General features: G+C 41.9%; 1 protein-coding gene across 5 annotated transcripts; it reads left to right on the forward strand.

The window, feature by feature from the left end:
- Window positions 1-2,518: 2,518 nt before the first annotated feature.
- siah1 (siah E3 ubiquitin protein ligase 1) lies at window positions 2,519-25,528 on the forward strand. Of its 5 annotated transcripts, none has more exons than XM_033036394.1 (3): window positions 2,519-2,772; window positions 3,750-3,982; window positions 21,799-25,528. In XM_033036394.1, the coding sequence occupies exon 3, from the start codon at window positions 21,801-21,803 to the stop codon at window positions 22,647-22,649; it is 849 nt and encodes a 282-aa protein (XP_032892285.1). In that variant the 5' UTR covers window positions 2,519-2,772; window positions 3,750-3,982; window positions 21,799-21,800; the 3' UTR covers window positions 22,650-25,528. The 5 variants fall into 5 exon arrangements, with proteins under 5 accessions (XP_032892285.1, XP_032892284.1, XP_032892287.1 ...); XM_033036396.1 differs by lacking the exons at window positions 2,519-2,772; window positions 3,750-3,982 and adding an exon at window positions 2,789-3,384 and having other exon boundaries at window positions 21,799-22,092; window positions 24,308-24,396; XM_033036395.1 differs by lacking the exon at window positions 2,519-2,772 and adding an exon at window positions 2,800-3,384.

The raw sequence follows: 25,528 nt of genomic DNA on the forward strand, positions 1-25,528 counted from the left end.
ACCCGGGAAGGTCCCCGGTCATCTGCAGCAGAGTTGGTGACAGTCTGGTCCCTCCACCCACCCAGAGTCACTGACCCCCCCCAGCCCGCTACCGACCACCCCCCCACCACCGACCACCCAGCAACATCCCCGTCATCTGCAGCAGAGTTGGGGACAGTCTGGTTCCTCCACCCACCCAGAGTCACTGACACCCCCCCAGCCCCCCACCGACCACCCCCCCACCACCAACCACCCCCCCACCACCAACCACCCAGCAACATCCTTGTCATCTGCAGCAGAGTTGGGGACAGTCTGGTCCCTCCGCCCACCCAGTCACAGACCGCACTGCATCAGCACCCCCCCCCCGACCACTCCCATCCCCCCGACGACCCGACCCTCCCGACCACCCCCCCCACCCGACCACCCTCCACCCCGACCACCCCTCACTCCGACCACCCCCCAACCACGCCCCCCCCCCCCCCGGACCACCCAGCAACATCCCCATCAGCTGCAGCAGAGTTGGGGACAGTCTGGAACCTCCGCCCACCCAGTCACTGACTGCGCTGCATCGGCATCCCCCTCCCCCCCCGACCACCTCCCCCCTTCCCCCACCCCCGGCCGCAGGTGCTGAGACAGAAGACGGGCCCGCTACACTGGAATCCATGGTAAGTGCTTACCTGCAGTTCACCGCGTGTCCTCCAGTTGGCGTTGCATGGCAACAGTACCGGTCACGGGTCGTGACCCGACTGCCGTGCTACCTCCCTATATCTCTCGTTTCCCTTTTCTGTACCTAGTCTGAAGAAGTCTCGACTCGAAACATCACCCATTCCTTCTGTCCTTTGATGCTGCCTGTCCCGCTGAGTTACTCCAACTTTTTGGGTCTATCTTCAGTTTAAACCAGCATCTGCTATTCCTTCTTCCACATCAATGCGGGTTGGTCAACACTTTAACTCCCCCTCCCATTCCCACACTGACCTTTCTGTCCTGGGCCTCCTTCATTGTCAGGGTGAAGCCCAGCACAAATTGGAGGAACAGCACCTCATATTTCGCTTGGGCAGCTTACACCCCAGCGGTATGAATATTGACTTCTCTAACTTCAAGTAGCCCTTGCTTTCCCTCTCTCTCCATCCCCTTCCCCTTCCCAGTTCTCTGACCAATCTTACTGTCTCCGACTGCATTTTATCTCTGTTTGCTTTGTTATTTGTTACCTTCTCCCAGCTAACAATGATCTATTCTATAATTTCCTTGATCTCCATTCCCCTTGTCTTGTTTTCACACCGTACGTTTCTTTATCTCTATACCTCTCCCCCCGACTCACAGTGTGAAGAAGGGTCTCGACCCGAAACGCCACCCATTTCCTTCCCTCCACAGATGCTGCCCGACATGATCAGCCATGATCATATTGAATGGCAGTGCAGGCTCGAAGGGCCGAATGGCCTACTCCTGCACCTATTTTCTATGTTTCTATGTTTCTCAGCTGCACGGAGGAGGAGAGGAGAACTCTTCAGCGCGTCGTCCACAGAGCGCAGAAGATAATTGGGACACCGCTACCAGCCTTGGAGGGCATCTACGACACACGGTGCCTCAGGAAGGCCATCAGCATTCACAAAGACTCCTCACACCCTTGTAATGGACTGTTCAAACTACTTCCTTCCGGCAGACGTTACAAGGCCTTCTATGCCTGCACCTCCAGACTCAGCTTCTTTCCCAGAGCTATAGCTGCTCTGAACCAGCCCTGCTGAGTGCCCCCCCACCCCCACGGACTGTCTCCCTCGGATGGTCACGTCGCACAGACACATCTGCACTTTAGTCTGTTTTGACTATTTTACTGTTGTATTGTTCTTTGTACAAACCATGTTCTTGGGGTATCTAAACCTAAATGTTGGTAGTTACTTAAGTTATGATGTCGGATGGAAGCTGCATGCCCAAATCTCGTTGCACTTATGTGCAATGACAATAAAAGATATTATTATTATTATTATTACTATGACCCGCTGTTACTCCACCATTTTCGTGTTGCTGACTGAAGAAGGGTCTCGGCACAAAACGTCACCCATTTCCTTCTCTCCACAGATGCTGCCCGACCCGCTGTTACTCCACCATTTTCGTGCTGCTGACTGAAGAAGGGTCTCGGCACAAAACGTCACCCATTTCCTTCTCTCCACAGATGCTGCCCGACCCGCTGTTACCCCAGCATTTCCGTGTCTACCTCCTGTTGCCCGACCCCGCTCTCAACAGCCAAAAAGTCTGTCTCCTCCTTTTGCCTCTGGTACTTTATTTTGTTCTTCACCCGCTTTAAATGATTATAACGTTTTACTTATAATTGTCCACTGTACATGGATGGTGTTGTTATCCTTGCGGGTGGAGCGCAAAGGGCAAATTCATTGTATGGTAAAAATTCATTTTCGTGTCTACCTTCCTGTTGTTGGCTGTCGGCCGTTGACCCGCGCGGGGTCGAGCGCGGGCACGCGGGGGGGGGGGGGGAGGGAGGGAGCGCGCGCGCCCGCGGGGAGGGGGCGGGGCTGTTGCGGGGCGGGCGGGCGGGCAGGCAGGTGAGGGAGCGCGTGCTGCTGATGCTGGCTCCGGCTCCGGCTCTGGCTCGAGCGCGGCGGTTTGTTCGTCTCTCCGGATAAAAGGCCGGCAGTGGGCGGGAGGAGGGAGACAGAGCGACAGCTCCTGCCCAGTGCCCGTCGCCCACCACTAACGCCGGCCCTTCTCCTTATTTAAAACATATATATATATATACATATAAATATCAAAAAAGGTGCGCTCTCAGTTAGCATTGTCGCGCAGGTAAGGTGATTTATAATGCGGGGATGGACAAAGGACATGTTTATGGTGTGTGTGTGTGTGAGGGGAGGGGAGGTCGGAGCGGCGGTGGCCATTAGTGACGGCTGACTGGACCGGCGCCCTCTTCCCCTTCTCACTGTGTGTGTGTGTGTGTGTGTATATATAAAATGTACGCCCGGCAGCTGACAGGCTCAGGGCTGTGGCCGCCCGTGTTGTTTATTGTGCCGGCCAGCATGGCGGAGGCCGGCTAGGCCGCGGGCCTCCAGAGTTTGCTCTCTTTGTAAATACTTGGTGTCGGGGCCTGGGTGATTCTCCCCCCTCCTGCTCCTCGGCCTCGCATTATCTGGGAAGGTTACTGCTGCGGCTTTGCGGCCGTGAAGTCCGAGTAAATTCACCCCGCCTAACGTTTTAGTTTGCAGAACGGGAACAGTAAATATATCCTGATGAATTAACCCCTCTGTGTGTGTGTGTGTATGTATGTATGTAGACATAAAGCAATTTTAATGCACGATTCTTCCCCGACGGTGAAGCACAATGAGCGGGCTCTTTGTTTCTGCTTGACACTTACTTTGCCTCTGTTGATGGGATTCGCCAGGCTCGGCCCTGCCTCACTCGGTGGGTAAACGTGGAGTGTTTAATGCCTGCAGTCCCAACACTACGTAATGTTGATATATTTTCAGAAGTAGCAGGTGCGAATTAGGCCGAGGTTAAAGGGGATTATTTTCCAAGTTGTCCTGCATGTAATGTTTAAATGTAAAATAAACTATTTGATTCCCCTGTGACTGACTAGTCTCAAGTTGAAATAATTATAGAAACCAGCTAGATGTCTTGACATTATGTCGTCCATTATTGTCATGTATACTTTGTCTACAAGCAGATCAGATGATACTATAGATAAATACAATAAATAAAGGTGAAGCTGCAGTTCTTTTGTGATTTTGCTATTTTTCGTTTTGACCATGACCTTTATGTTTTCCCAGTTATGCTGGTCATCAAGTACCATGCTAGTCCTATTTTCCGTGGAGGGCTTGATGTGGTCATCTAAAAACTAATGTTGTGAGAGTGTCCACCTTCACCACCCACTTGGATAGTGTGTTGCAGATTTTGTCATCTGTGTTAAAAAAATATTTCCTGGAGTTTCCTGTGCCTCAAACTGCTGTCTGGTCGGAGGAACAGCACATCATATTTCGCTTGGGCAGCTTACACCTCAGCGGTATGAACATTGACTTCTCTAACTTCAAGTAACCCTTGGTTTCCCTCTCTCCTTCCCCTCTCTCTTCCCAGTTCTCTGACCAGTCTTAAGGGCATGTCCCACTTGGGCGTCATGCGCGCGTAATGCATGCCATGCTCGCATCACGTGTGCGTCGTGACGTTTAAACGATGTCGTGTAAATGACGCCCAAGTGGGACAGGCCCTTTATTGTCTCCGACTCGTTTTATCTCTGTTTGCTTTGTTGTTACCTTCTCCCAACAAACAATAGTCTATTGTGCAATTTCCTTGAACTTCATTCCCTTTGTCCTGTTTTGACACCATATACTTCCTTATCTATGTACCTCCCACTCCCCTGATATCAGTCTGAAGAAAGGTCTCGACCCGAAACTTCATCCATTCCTTCTCTCCAGAGATGCTGCCTGTCCCGCTATTCCAGCATTTTGTGTCTATTTTCGATTTAAACCAGCATCTGCATTTCCTTCCTACACATGCTGTTTGATCATAATTGACCTTTCATGTACACCTCTCAATTTTGAATAACTACTATGTCTCCCCTTGGCCCCTCCCTAAAATTATCTGACTGGTGAATTCAGTTGAAGTATTCGTCTAAGATCTTGCCTACATACAAATTGTCATTTTGGTCCATAATGAAATAAAAGAACAACTTCTTCCCCACTGTTATCAGACTTCTGAGTGGTCTTTCCATAAACTAGGTTACAGTTCCATTCATCTCTGCCCCATTGTAGACATTTGACTTTGTCTCTAGAATTGATGCGCTACAATGCAGCTAATGATGTTCTACACTCTGTATCTTCTCCTTTGCCCCATTGTACTTGAGTTTGACTATTTATTATTATTTATATATAATATATCTGATCTATTTGGATAGCACGCAAAAAAATCTTTTCACTACCTTGGGACAAGTGACAATAATAAACCTAAACCCAAAATGAGTCCCACCCTCTCTGATTACTCTTTTCTCTCAATGTACTTGTAAAATCCTCTTAATTTTTCATGATACTTGCCAGTGCTATTTCTTGTCCTTTTCAAATACGTTCATGCCCCCTTCTGCATTTTCAATACTCCTGTCAGATTTCTCCAGTTTTCACTTCTTCCTCATGCTATAGGCTATTTCTTTCTTGACAGTTTGGCCCATTGGCACTCAATTTGCTGGAACATACTGCCCTTGCATTTCACCTTTACAGGAAAAGTTGACTCTGAACACCCTATTCCATTTTTGAATAACTTGTTTTAAGATAGGTGCCACCTCTGTCCCCTGTGCTATTCGTGTGAAATTGTTTAAGCTTGTGGGATAGCAGCTTTTTTTTTTTTACCAGCTTTGCTAGCAATGTTAAAGCAAGCTTGCTTTACTGACCAACAGTTTCAAAGCTTATTCTCTTCAAGTACAGATTCTGACAGCAAGAATGGGTGCATCAACATTCCTGGAACAAATGGTGGTTGATCGAACACAACAGGGTCAGCCTTCAAGTTGCTCTGCAATCTTGTAGCCTGTTCTATTTCTAGACTAAGTTCTCTCTGCTGGCCTGACATGTTTCATGTTGTCTTTCATTGTTGTACTGTAAACATTTTTATATTGTTTTGGATGATACAAAATTTGATTTCTCATTGCCTCCCTTTGACACGTCATTATTATGTCTGTCATTTTACTCTCTTTAGTTTTGTGCACTTTTTGTTTCTATGCAGGAAGTCTAACAATGTTTATGACTTCAGTGATTGACAACTGTTTCCCCCAAAATTGAAGACCCAGGAAAGACTGAAATTATGCATTTTGGATTTTCATCTGACGATCTAAATAATGAGTGCCTTCTATGATCGTGCTTGTAATAATGTTCATTTCCTAAGTGGTCGGAGTAATCATTACTGTTGAGGAAATATCGATATTTTGGGGAAATTGCTTGATCTGTATTCATACAACTGAGAACTTTGTATTCTTCCATATACAGACGTATGAGCATCATGGTCCAGACAAAATTCAAATTGATGAGCAGATTCTGGTGTTTAAGGCGGTGCTTGATATTAATGTCACTGGAGCCTTTTTGTTACTTTGATGTGGAGCATACTGGGTGGTTATTAGTTAAATTGGATTTGTCCTGCTTTAGAGCAGTATACCCGGGCAATTTTCCATAGGTGTTGTGACTGCACTGGAACAGCTTGAAGGTGCAGATAGTTCTTGACTGGAGATCTTCAGTATGAAAGTTGTTTGTTGCCTGGTCTTGTGCCCTTTATATTCAGTGTTCTCAGTCATTTCTTGAATCAAGTGGGCTGGATTAAATTGGTTGAAGACGAGCGTCTATGGTGGTAGTTATACTTGAGAGAAAACTGAGAGTGATCATCTTTTGGCTTAATATAGTTACAAATGTTTTCCAGTGATTGCCTACTAGGCCCCGCCACCACCAGGGGATGGGGGTGTTCTTAAAGTCACTAAAACCATTTATTTTGAGATGTGAACTTCAACCTCATCCAATTGCTTGAGATAACTTGGCTCAGTTTTTGGTTTTCATTACACATTTAATCCTGACCTATTTCACTAGGCCGGCTTCTCATAATTTGTAGGTGTATCTGGTTTTGCTTTTAGTATGTCCTACATTCACGGAACCAGGGTCAATCTTCTATCTTGATAGTGATGATAGAGCAAAAGAATTTGCTGGAACATGACATTATAGATTTTGAAACAAAGAATTGTGTAAAACCTGCTGGTATCTGATTGAATCCTGTATGCTTTCAATATTCATGAAGTTGCAAGAAAATGGAATTTAACAGATCAAACACCATCTGTGGAGGGAATAGACGGATGACATTTTGGGCCGGGACACTTCTTCAAGCTAATTAGAAGGGTCTCCACCTAAAACATCGTCTTCCTTCCACAAATGCAGCCTGACCTGCTGAATTTCTCCAACAATTTGTGATTAATTGGACGAAGGGATGAAGGAATTCGTAGTAACATTAGCAAATTTGCAGATGACACAAAACTGGGTGGCAGTGTGAACTGTGAGGAGGATGCTATGCGAATGCATCCGAGAATGCAAAGAATGCATGGCAGATTAAGTTTAATGCGGATAAATGTGAGGTTATCCACTTTGGTAGCAAAAACAGGAAGGCAGATTACTATCTAAATGGCGTCAAGTTGGGAAAAGGGGAAGTACAATGGGACCTGGGGGTCCTTGTTCATCAGTCTATGAAAGTAAGCATGCAGGTACAACAGGCAGTGAAGAAAGCGAATGGCCTGTTGGCCTTTATAAGAAGAGGAATCGAATATAGGAGCAAAGAGGTCCTTCTGCAGTTGTACAGAGCCCTAGTGAGACCACACCTGGAGTATTGTGTGCAGTTTTGGTCCCCTAATTTGAGGAAGGACATCTTGCTATTGAGGGAGTGCAGTGTAGGTTTACAAGGTTAATTCCCGGGATGGCGGGACTGTCATATGCTGAGCGAATGGAGCAGCTGGGCTTGTACACTCTGGAGTTTAGAAGGATGAGAGGGAATTTCATTGTAACATAAGATTAAGGGTTTGGACATGCTAGAGGCAGAAAACATGTTCCCGATGTTGGGAGAGTCCAGAACCAGGGGCCACAGTTTAAGAATAAGGAGTAAGCCATTTAGAACGGAGACGAGGAAACACTTTTTCTCACAGTGGTGTGTCTGTGGCATTCTCTGCCTCAGAGGGCGGTGGAGGCAGGTTCTCTGGATGCTTTCAAGAGAGAGCTAGATAGGGCTCTTAAAATTAGTGGAGTCAGGGGATATCGGGAGAAGGCAGGAACGGGGTACTGATTGGGGATGATCAGCCATGATCACATTGAATGGCGGTGCTGGCTCGAAGGGCCGAATGGCCTACTCCTGCGTCTATTGTCTATTGTCTAATTATGACTTGGAACTTGATTATATGTTGTATAATTTGAAAGATGACTCTTCCATGTTGGAAAATTGACTTGGGGTTGCAATAAAGACCCTTTAAAAAGGACACTTGCCAATATTTATTTATTATGCAATTTCCTAATAACTGCAGTTCTCTTGGCTTAGTTTTTTTTTCTTCAGCTGCAGATGTTATACTGCTTTTCATCTTGTTAGGGAGGTATTTTTACTCGGTATTTAACCAATGAAAATAGCTATCTTCATTTAGTGTGTAAACCAGTAATTTGGTCACTCTTGCTCATGCTTGCTGCTACTAGGGTGGCCTTTTTTCTCCAAAAAGTAAGGAAATTTACATAGCCTTTTGCTACTTAAATGTTTCAAAGTGTTTTTTATTTAGGTATTGTTGTTGTAATTTGAAGTTAGTGCCCAATTTGTTCATTAAGTTCCACATACTGCTGTGCAATTGCACTTCTGGCTATATTGATATGGGAAGAAGTTTGAAGAAGGGTTTCGGCCCGAAACATTGCATATTTCCTTCGCTCCATAGATGCTGCTGTACCCGCTAAGTTTCTCCAGCATTTTTGTGTACCTTTGATATGGGAATGTCAATTTCAGAATATCTGGATCGTATCTGTAGCCTTGGGTACCCGCATCAACTTGTTCCAGAATATCAACCTACCTCAATGTGTAGTACTCATTTTTTACCTTGTCCACATCCTCTTGCTCCAGGCATTAAACCCCCTATACTTCCAATTAATAATGCCCTTCTTGCATTTTATCTAATGGCCTTGTGACCCATTGGGCAAGTAAAATGTGTAGAACAGAGCATTGTTCAAATTAAAATGGATAGGATTGTGGTAGTGTTGGAAGATTGTACGATTAAAGAATAGATATGGCACTAAGGCTGTGTAAGCTTTGCTGGTATTACGGTTTTGGACAACTATCCTAGGAAGGTGCTAAGACTGGATAGGAAGCACCCAGTAGTCATGGTCCACCATGATTCCAGCAATGTAAACAGAATTAAATTCTGCTGAAGGACCATAAGAGCCATAGTTTAAATAGTCAGAACCATAAGGAAATGATCTCGGGATCACTACCTGAATCATGTGCCAATTGGTTTAGTCAGTTGAATGTACGGTTCAGAAATTAGTGGGGCGAAATGGGTTTACTTTGTGGGACACGGGATCTAATACTAGGGAACGGGAAAGGTATTACATTTGGACAGGCTTCAGTTAAATTTGGTAAGACCAAGGCCCTGGCAAATTGAGCTGGTTAGAGATATTGTTGAATGAGAGAGAAAGTTCCCTTGAGTGAAAATTTGTACCCTTTAAGGGGACAAATATGTAGTGATGTATGATAGGAAGGTTGTGCACAAACATGAGTGCAGCAGCCGACATGAAGATAAGAGGGAAAGCTCTCCAGAGTTTAAAAAAAAAATCAGACTCGTGGTAAGCACGGAAAATGAATGTAGGGGGTACGTCGGAGCTCGGGGACGTCTCTTAGCAGCTCGTAACGCTAACGGCAGGTACTCGGGAAGACTTGCTAACAGCAGGTAAGCACGGGAAGACTCGTGAAGATTTTTCAACATGAGAGCCCCGAGTACCGTAAATTTTTCAACATGAGAGCCATTACCGTAAATCTCTTGAGTTCGAATCAGGGCAAACTCGGGAGAGCTCTTGGAATGAACTCGTACTGTGGGACAGGGCTTTTAGGCTGTGATGATTTGAAACATTTATTTTGGGTGCTGCAATAGTGTTTGAAGGTTTGGACATATTTTTGATTTCAACTTGGAATAAAATAAATGTTATGCTGCTGTATATGCTATGTCACCAATTAGCAAATATGGATACTGTATATTTGATATATTTGAAATCCAGCAGATTAGCTTTGGGAGTTTTTCCAGAGTTTGCTTGTAGATTACCACCAACATTTTCAGGAACAAGATTAAAATAAAGGCATTTATATAGAAACATAAATGATGAAATGCTCATCGGGATTCCTGAAGATAGCAGAACATAGATAAAGTGGTTAAACGGGCACTTGAGCTACGTCTGCATTAGCAAGGACATGGAGGGAGCAGGGGAAAGATTGTACAATTGTGTACAACATTTTGGTCAAGCCGTAGGCCATACTGTTGGAGACATACAGTGAGAATGACATGACTCCATAGGAAAGCCTTCAGAATGTTTCCTGGTGTGGTGTTTTAGTTATGAGGAGATGCTAGATATTCTAGATTTGTTTTCCTTGGAATGGAGGAGGGATCTGATTTGGAATGATAAATAACATAGCAGATGTTTACAAAGCACAGAAGACATACCTTGGGTATCTTCTGATGTAAGGTTTTGACGTGAAATGTTGGATATTCCTTACCACCCACAGATGCTGCTTGAACTGCTGAGATTGTATTGCTCCTTTACAGTAAGTGAAGGTTTTGGATAACATTTGAGGATTTTTGTCAACCTAAAGCCAGTTGGAATCTGGAACACATCGCCTGAGGGGTTGGTGGAGTCCGAGATACTCACAACAATTCAGTATCTAGATAAGCACTTCACTTGACAAGGATTAGAAGGCCGAGCCAGATGCTGGAAAATTGATGTTGTATAAATGAATACTTAATGGTTGGCATGGACATGCCCAAGGGCTTGTTTCTGTGTTCTTACTCTGTCATGGGGTTATATAAGGGGTTGAATCTTTTATAGAAACTTGGCAAAATGTGAAATCGAGCATGTTGAGTTGCAGAGTTGAGGAAGTTACCTCAAAACTGAGTTGCAATATGTGAGCAAATTAAAACTGAAACAAGTCAAGTGATCGAGGTTGTAGGGACAGATGCAAGCTAAATGCCATTGTATTAAAATGCACAAGTGTCATTTGTTTAATTATGTGCCCCTGGAACAGAAAAATGAAATTCCTGCAGCTTTGCGGGCACACTCATGCAACAACACGGCATTTATGATATTGTATATTTATCAGTTGTACTAGGTAACTGGGCCTTAATAATGTAAGCTGAAGTACATTGTGCCACAATAGCAAAATTCCATATTATTTTGCTGAGGTAAGGTGGTGTGCTTCAAGAGCCTGATGGTTAATGGAAATAAGCTGTTCGATGGAGTATACTATTTAGAACTGAGATCGGAAGAAACATTTTTATCCTGAAGACAGTAACTGTGGCAATAGATGATCAATCATGTTGAATAATGAGGGATAATTTACTGTTACTTGCTAAATCGTCTTTCGAAGTGAATTGGAAGCTGCAGCACATTTGGGACTGCTTGTGGCTGTATGTGTGAAGCATAAGATAAGTATATATTGTCTGTATATAGTATTTTCTAGGCCAGAGATATGTTTCCCTCTTCCTGAGCCCTAATTGATAAAGGCCATCCAATACAGAACAGGCATTTTTTGTGTAGGGGACATTAGGATAGTGTGAAATGGAATCTTCCCCAAAATACAGTGCTTAAACTTCTTTCATATTTGTGCATAATTGATTATTTGCGCGTTTATTCTAAAGTTTATTCTAAAATGTTCATTTGGTCAGTGACATAACTAATTTATTAAATTAACAGATTGAGAAATGTTGCAGCATTTTGAATTTTGACGTGAAATGACGTTACAAGAAAACAAATTTTACAACAAATTGAATAACTTGTTTAACACTTGCATAATGTGAAATCCAGTTTTATTTGGAGATTGAGTTGCATATATGTAACATTTGTACGATGTGTGCAACGATTCAATCTGGATTACAGCAAGCGGTTGGAAAGAATGATTGCTGTTTGATTTATTTTTTTTGGGGGGGTGGTGAGGTGTATAACTATTCTTTGGTGCATTCCTTTTTATTTTCAGAATCACGATGGAAATCTCTTGTTTTCCCTTAAACAAAATTATGTGAAATACAGGAACATTTTTGTGGTTTGATAGGAATTTGGTTCTCTTGGGTGCATTTCAAATTAGAAATGTTTAAAGATGGGCCACTGGATTTAGTGCTGATAAAACGATTTTAATTTTTAACTGTTCATGACGAGTGAATTGATTGCATGGATGGGTACAATTTCTGGCAAACTTTTATTTTACATGAATATTGAAGATAAATCTAAATGATCACTTAAGTAAAAGTGGAGAATTGCATTAATGTTCAGTAATGTAGGTCAAAACAGATACAGATATACAGATATATATATAGCTTGCTCCTTTCAAGTAATCTGTAACAGCATAATTCTGGTATTTCTGACCTGGATACTTGGGTCAATTGGAGTTGACCAACAATTGATCTTGGTACTGAGTTGTATATTTCCCGACTGCCACCCCTTTCCAAAGACAAAGAAAAATGAAGAATCTGGTGATGTTTTCTGTCAATTTGGTTTTTGGTTGTCTTGGTGATGACACAGTCTTGATCAGAAGATAACCTGTCAAATATTGCATAGTTGAAAAATATTAATTGTATTATATGTATTCACCCCATCATTGAAATGCAGTTTTGTGAAGTATCCATTCAGCCTGGTCAGACCCGGAACATCACCCATTCCTTCTTTCCAGAGATGTTGCCTGTCCCGCTGAGTTACTCCAGCTTTTTGTGCCTATCTTCGGTTTAATCCAGTATCTGCATTTCCTTCCTACACATTCAGCCTGGTCAGTCTTGGTTTTGTTATCAGTCTGTATTGTATATTCTTCAATATCACCTCCTTTGGACCTACTGGCAGTACTTCCCTATCTTTTGCATTATTCAGTTTAATCATGCTATACTTAAACCTTATTAACTTGAATTGTTACCATGTGTGATGTGCCTGTGTTCCATCTTTGTTCTGTTAAAATTGTTGCTGGACATGGATTAGAAAATTAGTATCTTCCAGTTTTCATTCTTTGTGTATACTTTCCAAATGTACGTACTTTCAAATTTTGATCTGAGTTTCAGAATCTCTAATTTGAACAATGTTCTGGCACTTATCTATGCAATCACCTCTTGCCTTTTGTTCTAAGAAAGCATTTGCTCTTCTATTTTAATAGCCAGCTCTACCTGAGCTGCTGCTACTTCCTAGAGTCCTTGGTTCTGTGTTTTAATCATATTGTGTCCTATCCCATGGGTTATTGCCCTCTTGTGGTAGACCCTGATGTGCTGAGTATCTCCAGTATTTTCTGCTCTTCAGATTGTTTTTGTTGCTTGGCTGCTGAATGCCAAATTAATTCACAAGTTTGAATACTTGGCGTTTAGGAAGGAACTGTAGATGCTGGTTTAAACCGAAAATAGACACAAAGCTGAAGTAGACAGCATCTCTGGAGAAAAGGAGTGGGTGACGTTTCGGGTTGAGACCGTTCTTCAGATACTTTGCATTGGATGTCCTAGGAAACTCAACTTGGCGAACATTGTTGAAGATGTACTAAAACAAGTTAGTATGCTAGGGAATTTTACAAAGTATAAGAAGCTTAACTAATTTATAACTTGGCAGAGTTTGCTACTTTATAGGGAAATTGCTGTATTTTTCAAAGAAAAAATTGTCTTGTTTCTATCTTCACTGCAAGGTTAGACCATGGAATGATTTAAGCTCATAAATCATAGGAGCAAATTAAGCCATTCGGCCCATCGAGTCTACTCCACCATTCAATCATGGCGTTTGTTCTTGAGGACTTTTGTGCACAGGTTAACAATTGTGCTCTGGCAACTAGGCCACAGTAAAATACAATCATTCTGTGATTTAAAATGCCATTACAAAAAAAATCCTGGTTAAATGAAATTTCCAACATTGGCGGGCTGGGTAGAATGTATTATGAATATTTTTATGGTATATTCATGAAAATACAGTGTTCAGCGTAAGGTATATTCATATCCCTTAAGAACAATGGTGTAGCAAAAAACAATTGTAAAGAATGCTGAAAATGCTCTGCACACAAGACGGCATCAAAATGCTTCAATGATCTTTCTGCAGAACCAGGGCTGCGGAGTTGATACCCAAAACACCCGACTCCTTGATTTCTTGTGTATTCGACTCTGACCCCAAGGTATAATAATTCTAAATCTGCTATGATGACATTACACAAGATGGCATTTCAAAGGAACCACATGAATCATCAGGCTACCTTTTAAACCCATGTCCTTAAAGTTTTGAGTCTAATGGTTGTAGCTATGCTATTGTGGCTTTTTAATAGTTTATTCTTGAAATAAAACATAATTCATTATGCTAAAAGAAAAAAAAAATTACAGAGGACCATGACAAAATTAAAATTCCATTGAATTAAGTAAAAATTATAATAGCATTATTCCAAAATGTATTAAACTAAGGCCACAGGTATGAGCTAAATGGCTAAATTATGACCCAAAAAAATTCCCAAGTGCAATAGAAATTAAAGGTAAATACATAGGTAGTTAGGTTTGTTACAAAAGTACATACCTAAAATTTATTAATAACTTGTCCTTAGGAACAGAATTGCTTCTGCCAGATCCTCTTTCATTGAAGCCCTTAAACCTGATTTAATTATTTTCAGTGCGGAGAACCGTCTCTTTACGCTGAGCTGAGTGGGTGGTATGGCTGTTACTATCATAGCCGCAAATTTTACTATTTCTGGATAAGCAAGGATGATGGGGAATTATAGACCAGTTAGCCTGACATTGTTGGTGGGGAAGATGCTGGAGTCCATTATTAAAGAAGTAATAATGGCGCATTTGGATAGCAGTAAGAGGATTTGTCCAAATCAGCATGGATTTATGAAGGGGAAATCCTGCTTGACTAATCTTCTGGAATTTTTTGAGGATGTGACGAGTAAAATGGATGAAGGAGAGCCAGTGGATGTAGTGTATCTGGACTTTCAGGAAGCCTTTAATAAGGTCCCTCACAGATTAGTGGGCAAAATTAGAGCACATGGTTTTGGGGTTAGGGTATTGACATGGATAGAGAATTGGTTGGCAGACAGAACACGAAGAGTGGGAATAAACGGGTCCCTGTCAGAATGGCAGGCAGTGGCGAGTGGAGTACCGCAAGGCTCAGTGCTGGGGCTGCAACTATTTAGAAAATATATTAATGATTTAGATGATTGAATTAAAAAGTAACACTAGCAAATTTGCAGATAACACAAAGCTGGGTGGCAGTGTGAACTGTGAAGAGGATGCTAGGTTGCAGGGTGACTTGAACAGGTTGAGTGAGTGGGCAGATGCATGGCAGATGCAGTATAATGTAGATAAATGTTAGGTTATCCACTTTGGCGGCAAGAACAAGGAGGCAGATTATTATCTCAATGGTGTCAGATTAGGAAAGGGGGAAGTGCAACCATGCAGGTACAGCAGGTAGTGAAGAAAGCTAATGGCATGTTGGCCTTCATAACGAGATAATTTGAGTATACGAGTAAAGAGGTCCTTCTGCAGTTGTACAGAGCCCTGGTGAGACCACATCTGGAGTATTGTGTGCAGTTTTGGTCTCCTAATTTGAGGAAGGACATCCTTGCTATTGAGGCAGTGCAGCGTAGGTTCACAAGGTTAATCCCCGGAATGGCGGGACTGTCATATGAGGAAAGATTGGATAGACTGGGCTTGTATTCACTGGAATTTAGGATGAGAGGGTATCCTAGAAACACATAAAATTATAAAAGGACTGGACAAGCTAGATGCAGGAAAAATGTTCCTAATGTTGGGGGAGTCCAGAACCAGGGGCCACAGTCTAAAAATAAAGGGGAAGCCATTTGAAACTGAGATGAGAAATCTTTTTCACCCAGAGAGTTGTGAATGTATGGAATTCTCTGCTGCAGAAGGTAGTGGAGGCCAATTCACTGGATGAATGTAAAAGAGTTAGATAGAGCTCGTGGGGCTAGCAGAATCATGGGATGTGGGGAGAAGGCAGGCACGGGTTACTGATTGTGGATGATCAGCCATAATCACAATGAATGGCGGTGCTGGCTCGAAAGGCCAAATGGCCTTCACCTATTTTCTATGTTTACATTCAACCTCCCAAGGTGCAGCACCTCACACTTGCTCGGTCATTAGGCCAGAGGTAAGGAAGGGCATTGAATATGTGTCAGGAAGTAATGAAGTCATGATGCAGCTCTGTAGGACTTTAGAAACATAAAATTACAAAAGGACTGGACAAGCTAGCGGAATCAAGGGGTATGGGGGGAAGGCAGGGGTATGGGGGGAAGGCAGGCACAGGTTACTGATTGTGGATGATCAGCCATGATCACAATGAATGGTGGTGCTGGTTCGAAGGACCAAATGGCCTCCTCCTGCTCCTATTTTCTATGTTTCTATTCCCCATCTACACTATTCACTGTAATCCCCTCAACATTTTATGCACGCAGGGCTTTTATGCAATAGTATTGGTGTTATTAATGTATTGAATTTGTTTATTGCATGGTATCTATGTATATTGAGTTAATAGGTCTGTAAATATGCACTGTAAAAATGTAATTGTTCCACTGTCAGTACATATGACATCCAAGGAAAGATAGCTGAATGGATAGAAAATTGGCTTCAAGGAAGGAAGCAGAGGGTGATGGTGCAAGGTTGCAAGGAGGCCTGTTACTAGTGATGTGCCTCGGGGTTCGGTGCTGGGCCCGTTACTGTTTGTCATCTACATCAATGATTTGGATGACAACATACAGGGCAAGATTAGCAAGTTTGCTGGATACAAAAGTGGGTAGTTTTGCAGATAGTGAAGATGATTGTGAAAAATTGCAGCAGGATCTGGATTGATTGGCCAGGTGGGCTGAGGAATGGTTGATGGAATTTAATACAGAGAGATTTGAGGTGTTGAATTTTGGGAAGTCTAACATGGGCAGGACCTACACAGTGATTGGTAGGCCTCTCTGTAGAGCTGAGGGATCCAGAAGTACAGGAACATAGTTCATTGAAAGTGGCATCACAGGGAGATGAAGTGGTCAAAAAGACTTTTCAGAGTATTGAATTTAGAAGTTGGGCCCTCGTGGTGCAGTTGTATAAGATGTTGATGAGGCCACATTCAGAGTTTTGTGTTCAATTTTGGTCACTATTTTCGAGGAAAGATGTCGTCAAGCCGGAAAGGGCACAGAGAAGATCTACGAGGATATTGCCAGGCTAGAGGGTCTGAACTATAGGGAGAGGTTGTGTAGGCTAGGAATCTATTCCTTGGCGTGCAGGCCGATTAGAGGTGATGGAGTAAAATCATGAGAGGAATAGATCGGGTAGATGCACACCCTTGCCCACTCCACCTATTATTGTGGATAATTGGCCTAAACGTCGCGTTTGGGAGAGATGCCTGCTGTGTTTTTAAAAACTGGTTATTTTTGTGATCGAAATTCAATTGTAGGTACATAGCTCCTTGAAAGGTAGTCAAGGTGGTCAAGAAGGCTTTCGGTACATTGGCCTTCATTAGTCAGGGCATTGAGTGTAGAGGATTGTGTTCAGTTTTGGTCACCGTATTATAGGAAAGATGTTGTCAAGCTGGAAAGGGTGGGCAAGGTGGGTCGAAGGGCCTCTTTCCATGCTTTATGACTAAGAAAAAACATTGAATAAAATGAAGAGATTGAATGTTATTTGCATCATGTTCAACATGGACATTGCAGGCCGAAGAGATCTATATCGCCCTCCTAACTCCATTCATCTGCCTACTCCCCATAACCCCTGACATCCGTACTAATCAAGAATCTATCTATCTCTGCCTTTAAAAATATCTACTGGCTTGGCTTCCATAGCCTTCTGTGACAATAAATACCACAGATTCACCACCCCCTTACTAAAGAAATTCCGCCTCATCTCCTTCCTTAAAGAATGTCCTTTAATTCTGAGGCTTTGACCTCTAGTCCTAGACTCTCCCAATAGTGGAAACATCCTCTCCACATCCACTCTATCCAAGCCTTTCACTATTCTGTATGTTACAATGAGGTCCCCCCCTCATTCTTCTAAACTCCAGCGAGTACAGGCCAGTGCCGACAAACGCTCATCATAGATCAACATACTAATTCCTGGGATCATTCTTGTAAACCTCCTCTGGACCCTCTCCAGAGCCAGCACATCCTTCCTCAGATATAGTGCCCAAAATTGCTCACAATACTCCAAATTAAGCCTTACCGAGCCTGATTATATGATTCTATGTGCTGAGGTTCTCTCTCTGTATGTAGCCGTTTGCAGCAACAGGGTTTTATCGGCATGGCAATGTGTGAGATTAGACGGCAGGTGGTTGGGCATATTTTAAAGATGTCGTCATTTGTGGGGTTGTGGATGGTGATGGTGTCATTGGCATTTATGATCCACCCCTAACTAACAGGATGCAGATTTCGCTGCTGAGGCTTAGCGTTATGCAAGGGTGAAAGTTGGAGGCTTCTTCCCCGAACGCCCTTACTGAACTAGTGTGAAGGAGAAATTTAAATGCTTCACCTATATGCTTGATTAAATGTTGAGCATTAAAATATTACTATTTGACCTATGCTCGAGATTAGGAACTGAGCATAGGGGCATTATACAATTAAGATTGGGGAACTATATGAGACTGGCAAGGCTTACTTCATAATACGGGCTACAGGCCAATGGCTAACTTTGGACTAACTGAAAGGTACCGTTAGCCCTCGGGAGGAAACATCTGTATAGTTGGAGAAGTACAGAAGATGAACATATCTAGAAATTGGGTCGTTAGTGCTGAGTCTGTGGAAAAATCTGATAAAGCCAGTAACTGACCTAATGGTCATTTGTACATCTGTTGGCATTAAATAAGAATAACTTGACTCTTGACCAACTGTAAGACCGTTTGTATTATGTAATCAAACTCATGATCACCCTTGAGTGCTTCTTGTTTTATGTGTATAAATATGCTGCTTACCCACTCCATCAATGAGTGGGTCTCCGAGAGACAAGTAGTATGTAACCATACTGATTGTAACTCTCCCACTCCCGGTACCGTAATATAGCTTGATTCTTTTAATGATAATTTGTCTGATGTACTTTGTTGTCATCTAACAAACTTTTACAGTAGTTCAGTTTCAATTTATGTATAGGAAGGAACTACAGATGCTGGTTTAAACCGGATAGACACAAAATGCTGGGGTAACTCAGCGGAACACGCAACATCTCTGGATAGAAGGAATGAGTGGCATTTCGGGTCAAGACCCTTTTTCAGACTCCTTTCTCTCCAGAGATGCTGCCTGTCCTGTTGAGTTACTCCAGCATTTTGTGTCTATCTTCAGTTTCAGTTCAGTTTAGTTTATTGTCACGTGTATCGAGGTACAGTGAAAAGCTTTTGTTGCTTGCTGACCAGTCAGCGGTAAGACAATACATGATTACAATCAAGCCATCTACATTGTACAGAAACATGATAAGGGGATAACGTTTAGTGCAAAGTAAAGCCAGCATAAGCCGATCAAGGATAGTCTGAGGGTCACCAAAGTGGTAGATAGTAGTTCAGCACTGCTCTCTGGTTGTGGTAGGATGGTTCAGTTGCCTGATAACAGCTGGGAAGATACTCCTGTGCTTTTTGCCTGATGGTAGAGGGGAGAAGAGGGAGTGGCCAGGGTGAGACTCGTCCTTGATTATTCTGCTGGCCTTGCCGAGGCAGGGTGAGGTATAAATGGAGTCAATGGAAGGGAGGTTGGTTTGTGTGATGGGCTGGGCTGCATCCACAATTCTCTGCAATTTCTTAATGCTTGCTGAACTTTTTTCTTTTTGTGGGGAGTTTAGTTTATTGTCATGTGGACGGAGTCATATGGTCAGCATGGCCTGATTCTGTTCAGTTTAGCTTTATTACCATATATTCATCTTGAGAACATCCACAGCATGATTAGCAAGTTTGCAGATGGTACTAAAATAAAATTGGTTAGTACAGTGTCAGGGGTTATGGGCAGAAGGCAGGAGAATGATACTAGGAGGGAGAGATAGATCAGTCATGATTGAATGGCAGTGTAGACTTGATGGGCCGAATGGCCTAAGTCTGTCTGTTCCTACTTGTGGGAGAGTCTAGGACTAGAGGTCATAGCCTCAGAATTAAAGGATGTTTGTTTAGGAATGAGATGAGGTGGAATTTCTTTAGTCAGAGAGTGGTGCGTCTGTGGAATTCTTTGCCACAGGCAGCGGTGGAGGCCAAGCCAGTGGATAAGGCAGAAATTTACGTAGTCTCTGAAATTTATGTTGAGGTCGGAGTCGGGACTTTTTTACTGACTCCGACTCCAGCAGCACCAACATTGCTCCGACTCCACAGCCCTGTGCAGAACTAGGAAAGAAATAAGTTGGAAAGAACAAGGTTGGGAGGGAACAATTGGAACACTTGTTAAGGCGGAGGCCAAAACTGAATAATGCATAGTGGTTTAGCTTAAAGAGAATGGTAAAGACTCATTAATAAAATGTATTACTGGAAGATATGAGACACGAGCTAAAACTATGAAATACCAGGAGGTGCAGAAAAGGGGTACTAGAATGTCTGAGAATTTGTCATTTCAGTCATGCTATGATCTGAGGTGCCGTTCCACAAGTTTGCATTGCCTTTGTTAGATCAAACAAGGACAGGTCAAAGTGAGATAGAGAAGTAAATGAGCATGTAACTAGATTTATTCCTAAATTCATTTGTTACAACTACCACACTTACTTTATTTGGGTTTATTATTGACAGAAAGACTGACTGAACTTTATTGCCTTCCATCACAGTGATCACTGTGGTGGATGTTTATGTTACGTTTTATCGTTCTTTTTAATTGTGTTGTGTTCTTTTAATTGTATGGCTGTAAGGTAACCCAAATATCACTATCTTAATTGGTGCATGTGACAATAAATGTGAATCTGAATCTGCATCACATGTACTGAGGTACAGTGAAAAGCTTAGTTTTGCATGCTGTCCAATCATATCAGAGAAAACTATAGATGAAACAATGTCAAACATGAGTACATTTGTGCAAAGGAGAAGATTCAGTGTGTAGAATATAGTTCTCAGCAAAGTATCGCATCAGTCCCGTAGACCAAGTCCAATGTCCACAATTGATGGATGTGAATCGGCTACAAAGCTAGCTTATGGAAGGACCCGTTAGAACTCTGTTAACAGAGGGAAAGAAACTGCTCCTGAGTCTGGTGCGTACTTTCAAGCTTCTATAACTTCTGCCAGGCAGGAGGAGTGATCAGGCTCAGATAAGTCTTTGATTATGTTGTCTGCTTTTTGAGGCAGCATGAAGTGTGAAAGGGGTAGAGTGGGGAGGTCTGGTCTGTGTGATGGACTGGACTACAACTACAACTCTGCAATTTCTTGCAGTCTTGGGTAGAGCTGTTCCCAAACCAAGCTCTATTGCAACCTGACGGTATGCTCTATGGTGCTTCTGTAGAAGTTTGTAAGAGTCAGTAAAATGTTCTGAGTCTCCTTGATCTCAGGAAGTAGAGATATTGCTGGACCCCCTTGGCTGTTCCATTAATGTGGTTGGTGATATTAATGCCAAGGAATTTAAAGCTCAACCATTTACATTTTAGCACCATTTGGGGCATTTGATCCACCTTGCTTGTTGAGTTGAAAACTAGATCCTTTGTCTTGCTGACACTGAGTTAGGTTATTGTCTTCACACCTACTAAGTTCTCTCTCCTTGCTCTACTCCGCTTTGTCATTGTTCGTGATCCTGCCCACCACAGTGATGTCATCTGCAAACTTGTAGACTGGGTTAGAGCCATATTTGGCCGTACAGTCATGAGTGTGTAGGGAGTATATTGGGAGACTGAGTGTATCTGTATAGACATGTGTGGTTGCATGAGGGCCTGTGTGATGGAGATGGATTTGACATTAACTATCCCACTAGTCCCATTGTCCCACTAGTGCAGAAAAATGTGTATTATGAGAAAACATCTTTGAATGGGAGAATATCAAAATGACCACTTGTAATTTTCTGTTGTTAGCTCAGTAATGTTTCTAACTGTCAGGATGCAGAAAATTTGCCCAATATTTTGACATAGAAAATGAAGAGGTCAATTACTGGCAGAAAGTTGACATTCGTTATGGTTAAATGACGCTATCTAACTTTTTTTTTCTTTACCTTTTCCAGAAATGAGTCGTCAGACTGCCACAGCACTCCCTACAGGTACATCAAAGTGCACTCCTGCCCAGAGAGTCCCTGCATTGACGGGAACCACAGCTTCCAATAGTGATTTGGCAAGTCTATTTGAGTGTCCGGTTTGCTTTGACTATGTGCTGCCACCAATTCTTCAGTGCCAGAGCGGCCACCTTGTCTGCAGCAACTGTCGTCCGAAGCTTACATGCTGCCCCACTTGCAGGGGCCCATTGGGCTCCATTCGTAACCTGGCGATGGAAAAAGTGGCTAACTCTGTACTGTTCCCCTGTAAGTATGCCTCTTCAGGTTGTGAGATAACACTACCGCACACAGAGAAAGCAGACCACGAGGAACTCTGTGAGTTCAGGCCATACTCGTGTCCTTGCCCTGGAGCCTCGTGTAAATGGCAAGGCTCTCTGGATGCTGTAATGCCACACCTGATGCATCAACACAAGTCGATCACAACCTTGCAGGGTGAGGACATAGTTTTCCTGGCCACAGACATAAACCTTCCAGGGGCAGTAGATTGGGTCATGATGCAGTCCTGTTTTGGCTTTCATTTTATGTTGGTCTTGGAAAAACAAGAAAAATACGATGGCCACCAGCAGTTTTTTGCCATAGTACAGCTAATTGGAACACGCAAACAAGCTGAAAACTTTGCATATAGACTTGAACTGAATGGCCACAGACGGCGATTGACTTGGGAAGCAACTCCTCGATCAATTCATGAAGGCATTGCCACAGCCATTATGAATAGTGACTGTCTGGTTTTTGACACTAGCATTGCACAGCTTTTTGCAGAAAATGGTAACTTGGGAATCAATGTAACGATCTCAATGTGTTGAAACCATGACATTTCATAAATTCTCTTTCCAGGGGCCGGAAATGGGGCAGTAAATGCTGTACATTGAGCTAAATATTGGAGGAACTGTGCAACATTTTGCTGCTGAGCATTTATCAGACTGGCTTCATGGATTCTGTTTGGAGTCACAATTCTAACGTAGAACTGGCTTGCAGCAAAGTTAACACTAATTATAAATGCAGTAAACCACTGAAGAGACATTTTTTTGTAGAAAATAGTGCTAGGAGCCTTAAGAAAATGGGCATAAACACTTGCAAGTGCTACAATCCTGTTTGTTTTGACTGTACTCAGCTAAAAGTGTTGAAATTGTTCTGATTGTCTTTACCGACAAGCCATGTTGTGCAGTTTAAGTTGCTGCTTTTCTCATTTGTTTCTACATAGAATTGCTGCTGTTTTGTGTAAATTTTGTGTATGGATATTTTTTATGAACTTACTAGTTTTTCATCAATAAATTTCCCTTCCTTTTTTGTACTAAGCCCTTTGGAGCTATTTAAGTTCATCTAATATCTATTCAGTTTACAAGGTAGAATCCCATAATCTGTCCCAACCGTGAGTCTTGACTATCAGGCTCTTGACTTTCAACATAGTTTGTGGCAAGTATTTTTAAATCCCTTAAGCTTTTGAGTTGTGATATCTATTGTCATTGTACAATGGTTAACAGAACTGACATTAATACATTTTGGTTATTTAGAATCGAGGTGCATTTGTATCTGAAATTGGAAGTGTTTTAAACTTCCCAATGTTTATCCAAACCTACAAGACACTTGGCCTCTTGCTCTTTTTTTCTGCCTGTTGCTTATCTTTTACTCCATTTTCCTCAGTGGTGCTACTTTGCTATTCCTCTTCGTTTTTGTGTGTGTGTGTGTGTGTGTGTGTGTGTGTGTGTGTGTGTGGGGTGGGGGTGGGGGAGGGTGGGAAATAACTAATCGTGGTAAAATGGAATAAAAGGTTCAGACATCCTTTTTGCTGTGGTGAAAGTATGCTGGTGTTATTGCATGAATGTAAACTTCAGTACCTTTTCCCTCTTTGGAAGAGAAGACTATTAGTTTAGACAAACCTGCTTTAAAACATTTTATTTGTAGTTACATGTGAATAGCTGATTTCAAAATTGCCAAGCCCGTCTACTCTACCTAAGTTTTCTGTAGTTTAGTGTTTTGCTGAAATGCAAAAAGTTGCACACTTTTTAATTTTATACTGTGTAAATTAATACTTTCATTTAGTCCTGTTTGATTTAATTTTGTGATCATGTTTTAATGACATGCAGCTGCTTCCCTGAATGTTTCAACAAACACTGTAATTTTACTGTAAGTCAAGGTTCAGTTGTGGTCATAATTATGTGCAGAGCTTTTCCGATTCTCTGTTGTCCGAATTAGTGTTCTTTCAAATGGCTTCCAATCAGAACTATTCAGGTACATACTGTACAAGATCTGTGTGTGCCCTCTTTTTTGACTCTTTAAATTTCTCTCTCCTCACCCCATTGAAAAAGCAGAGTTTAAGTACTTGGGCAACTTGAAAAAGAAATCAAATGTCTGCATTTTTGTAACGTAACTTTTTTCTCCTCCCCTCCCATGTCCAATGCATTTAGTGAAATTATACATAAATACTCATATTCTCATTTTTGTTTAAATATGCTTGTCATAGATATTATCCAGAAGTCTGACCATAACTAAACATGATCCAGTCATTAACGCAGATGATGTTTTGCCTCTCTGACAGTATTACACCACAAGGTAATATAGTATGAGTTGCTATAATACCCAATTAGTATACATTTAACTGCTTTTATGCAATTAAGAGCTGATTGTTTAGATCATTAAACCAGTTTGTGTAAGTATAAAGACAGGAATTTGTTTCTTTTCCCCCGAACATTTTGTTTTAAGGAAGGCCACCTTCGCCCAATTTCAATTATTTAGACAGAGTTACATTGCCAAAACTGCATGATGCACATTGTTAACAGTATTTAATGTTTAAAACTAAATTAATAAAGATGGAACTCTGCAGTTGAAGTCTGCAGCGTCTGGTCTATGTGGAGTAACTGGATTACTTTAAATACACTGCACCTGGCTAAATTCTGTAACCATTGAAATTTTAAATTTGTTCTATTTTCAAAGATGCAACAAACAATGTCCTCTGAATTTTAAATATCAAACTATAGTGGGAATGGATTTATACACTTGTGTAGCAAGCTTTACTTAGATACAATTGGCATCTATTATTGCATTAATTTCATGTGAACCTTTTTGAATCATTTGTGAAAACACTAAATATTGATCCAGAACCTCTTAATAATACAATGCAAGAAGAATAAATATTACTATCAGATCCTAAATGGCAGCTTATCTTTGATTAAACTGTTGTAACTTTGTAATTAAACTTGCTCAATTAATTTCTTCAGATTAGAATATAATGAACTAGTTGAGTTTGGCTGCAATACTACTTAAATAGTAGAATTTTTACTAATATTTCCACTTAGGGAAGAAACCTTCCCCCCAAATGAGTGAAGTATGTTAGCGCTATCTCAATAGTAATTCAGTCATACAAATCCTTAATTTTGTTCTAAGGTTTATGGAATTGAGCCACCTATTGTGCAATGTACTGCCTCTTGAAGTTACTGGTGAACTTGCTCTCTCCTGCAAACATTATTTGCAAGCAACATTTTATCTAAAACCACTTGTCTTACACACACTAAGTTTATCTTTAATACTAGGTGGCCCATTTACTTTAACCATGCTATTGTACAGTAAATGCTGTGTAAGAGTTTCGGTTAAATCTTTTTAATACTGTTCTGCCTGAAACTTGATTTATTGTGTGTTTATGCTTATTTGCATTTTAAGCTCCAATAAAAGTTGATTCTCACCTGTT

Source organism: Amblyraja radiata, chromosome 17 (genome assembly GCF_010909765.2).
Source record: "Amblyraja radiata isolate CabotCenter1 chromosome 17, sAmbRad1.1.pri, whole genome shotgun sequence".
Lineage (NCBI taxonomy): Eukaryota > Metazoa > Chordata > Chondrichthyes > Rajiformes > Rajidae > Amblyraja > Amblyraja radiata.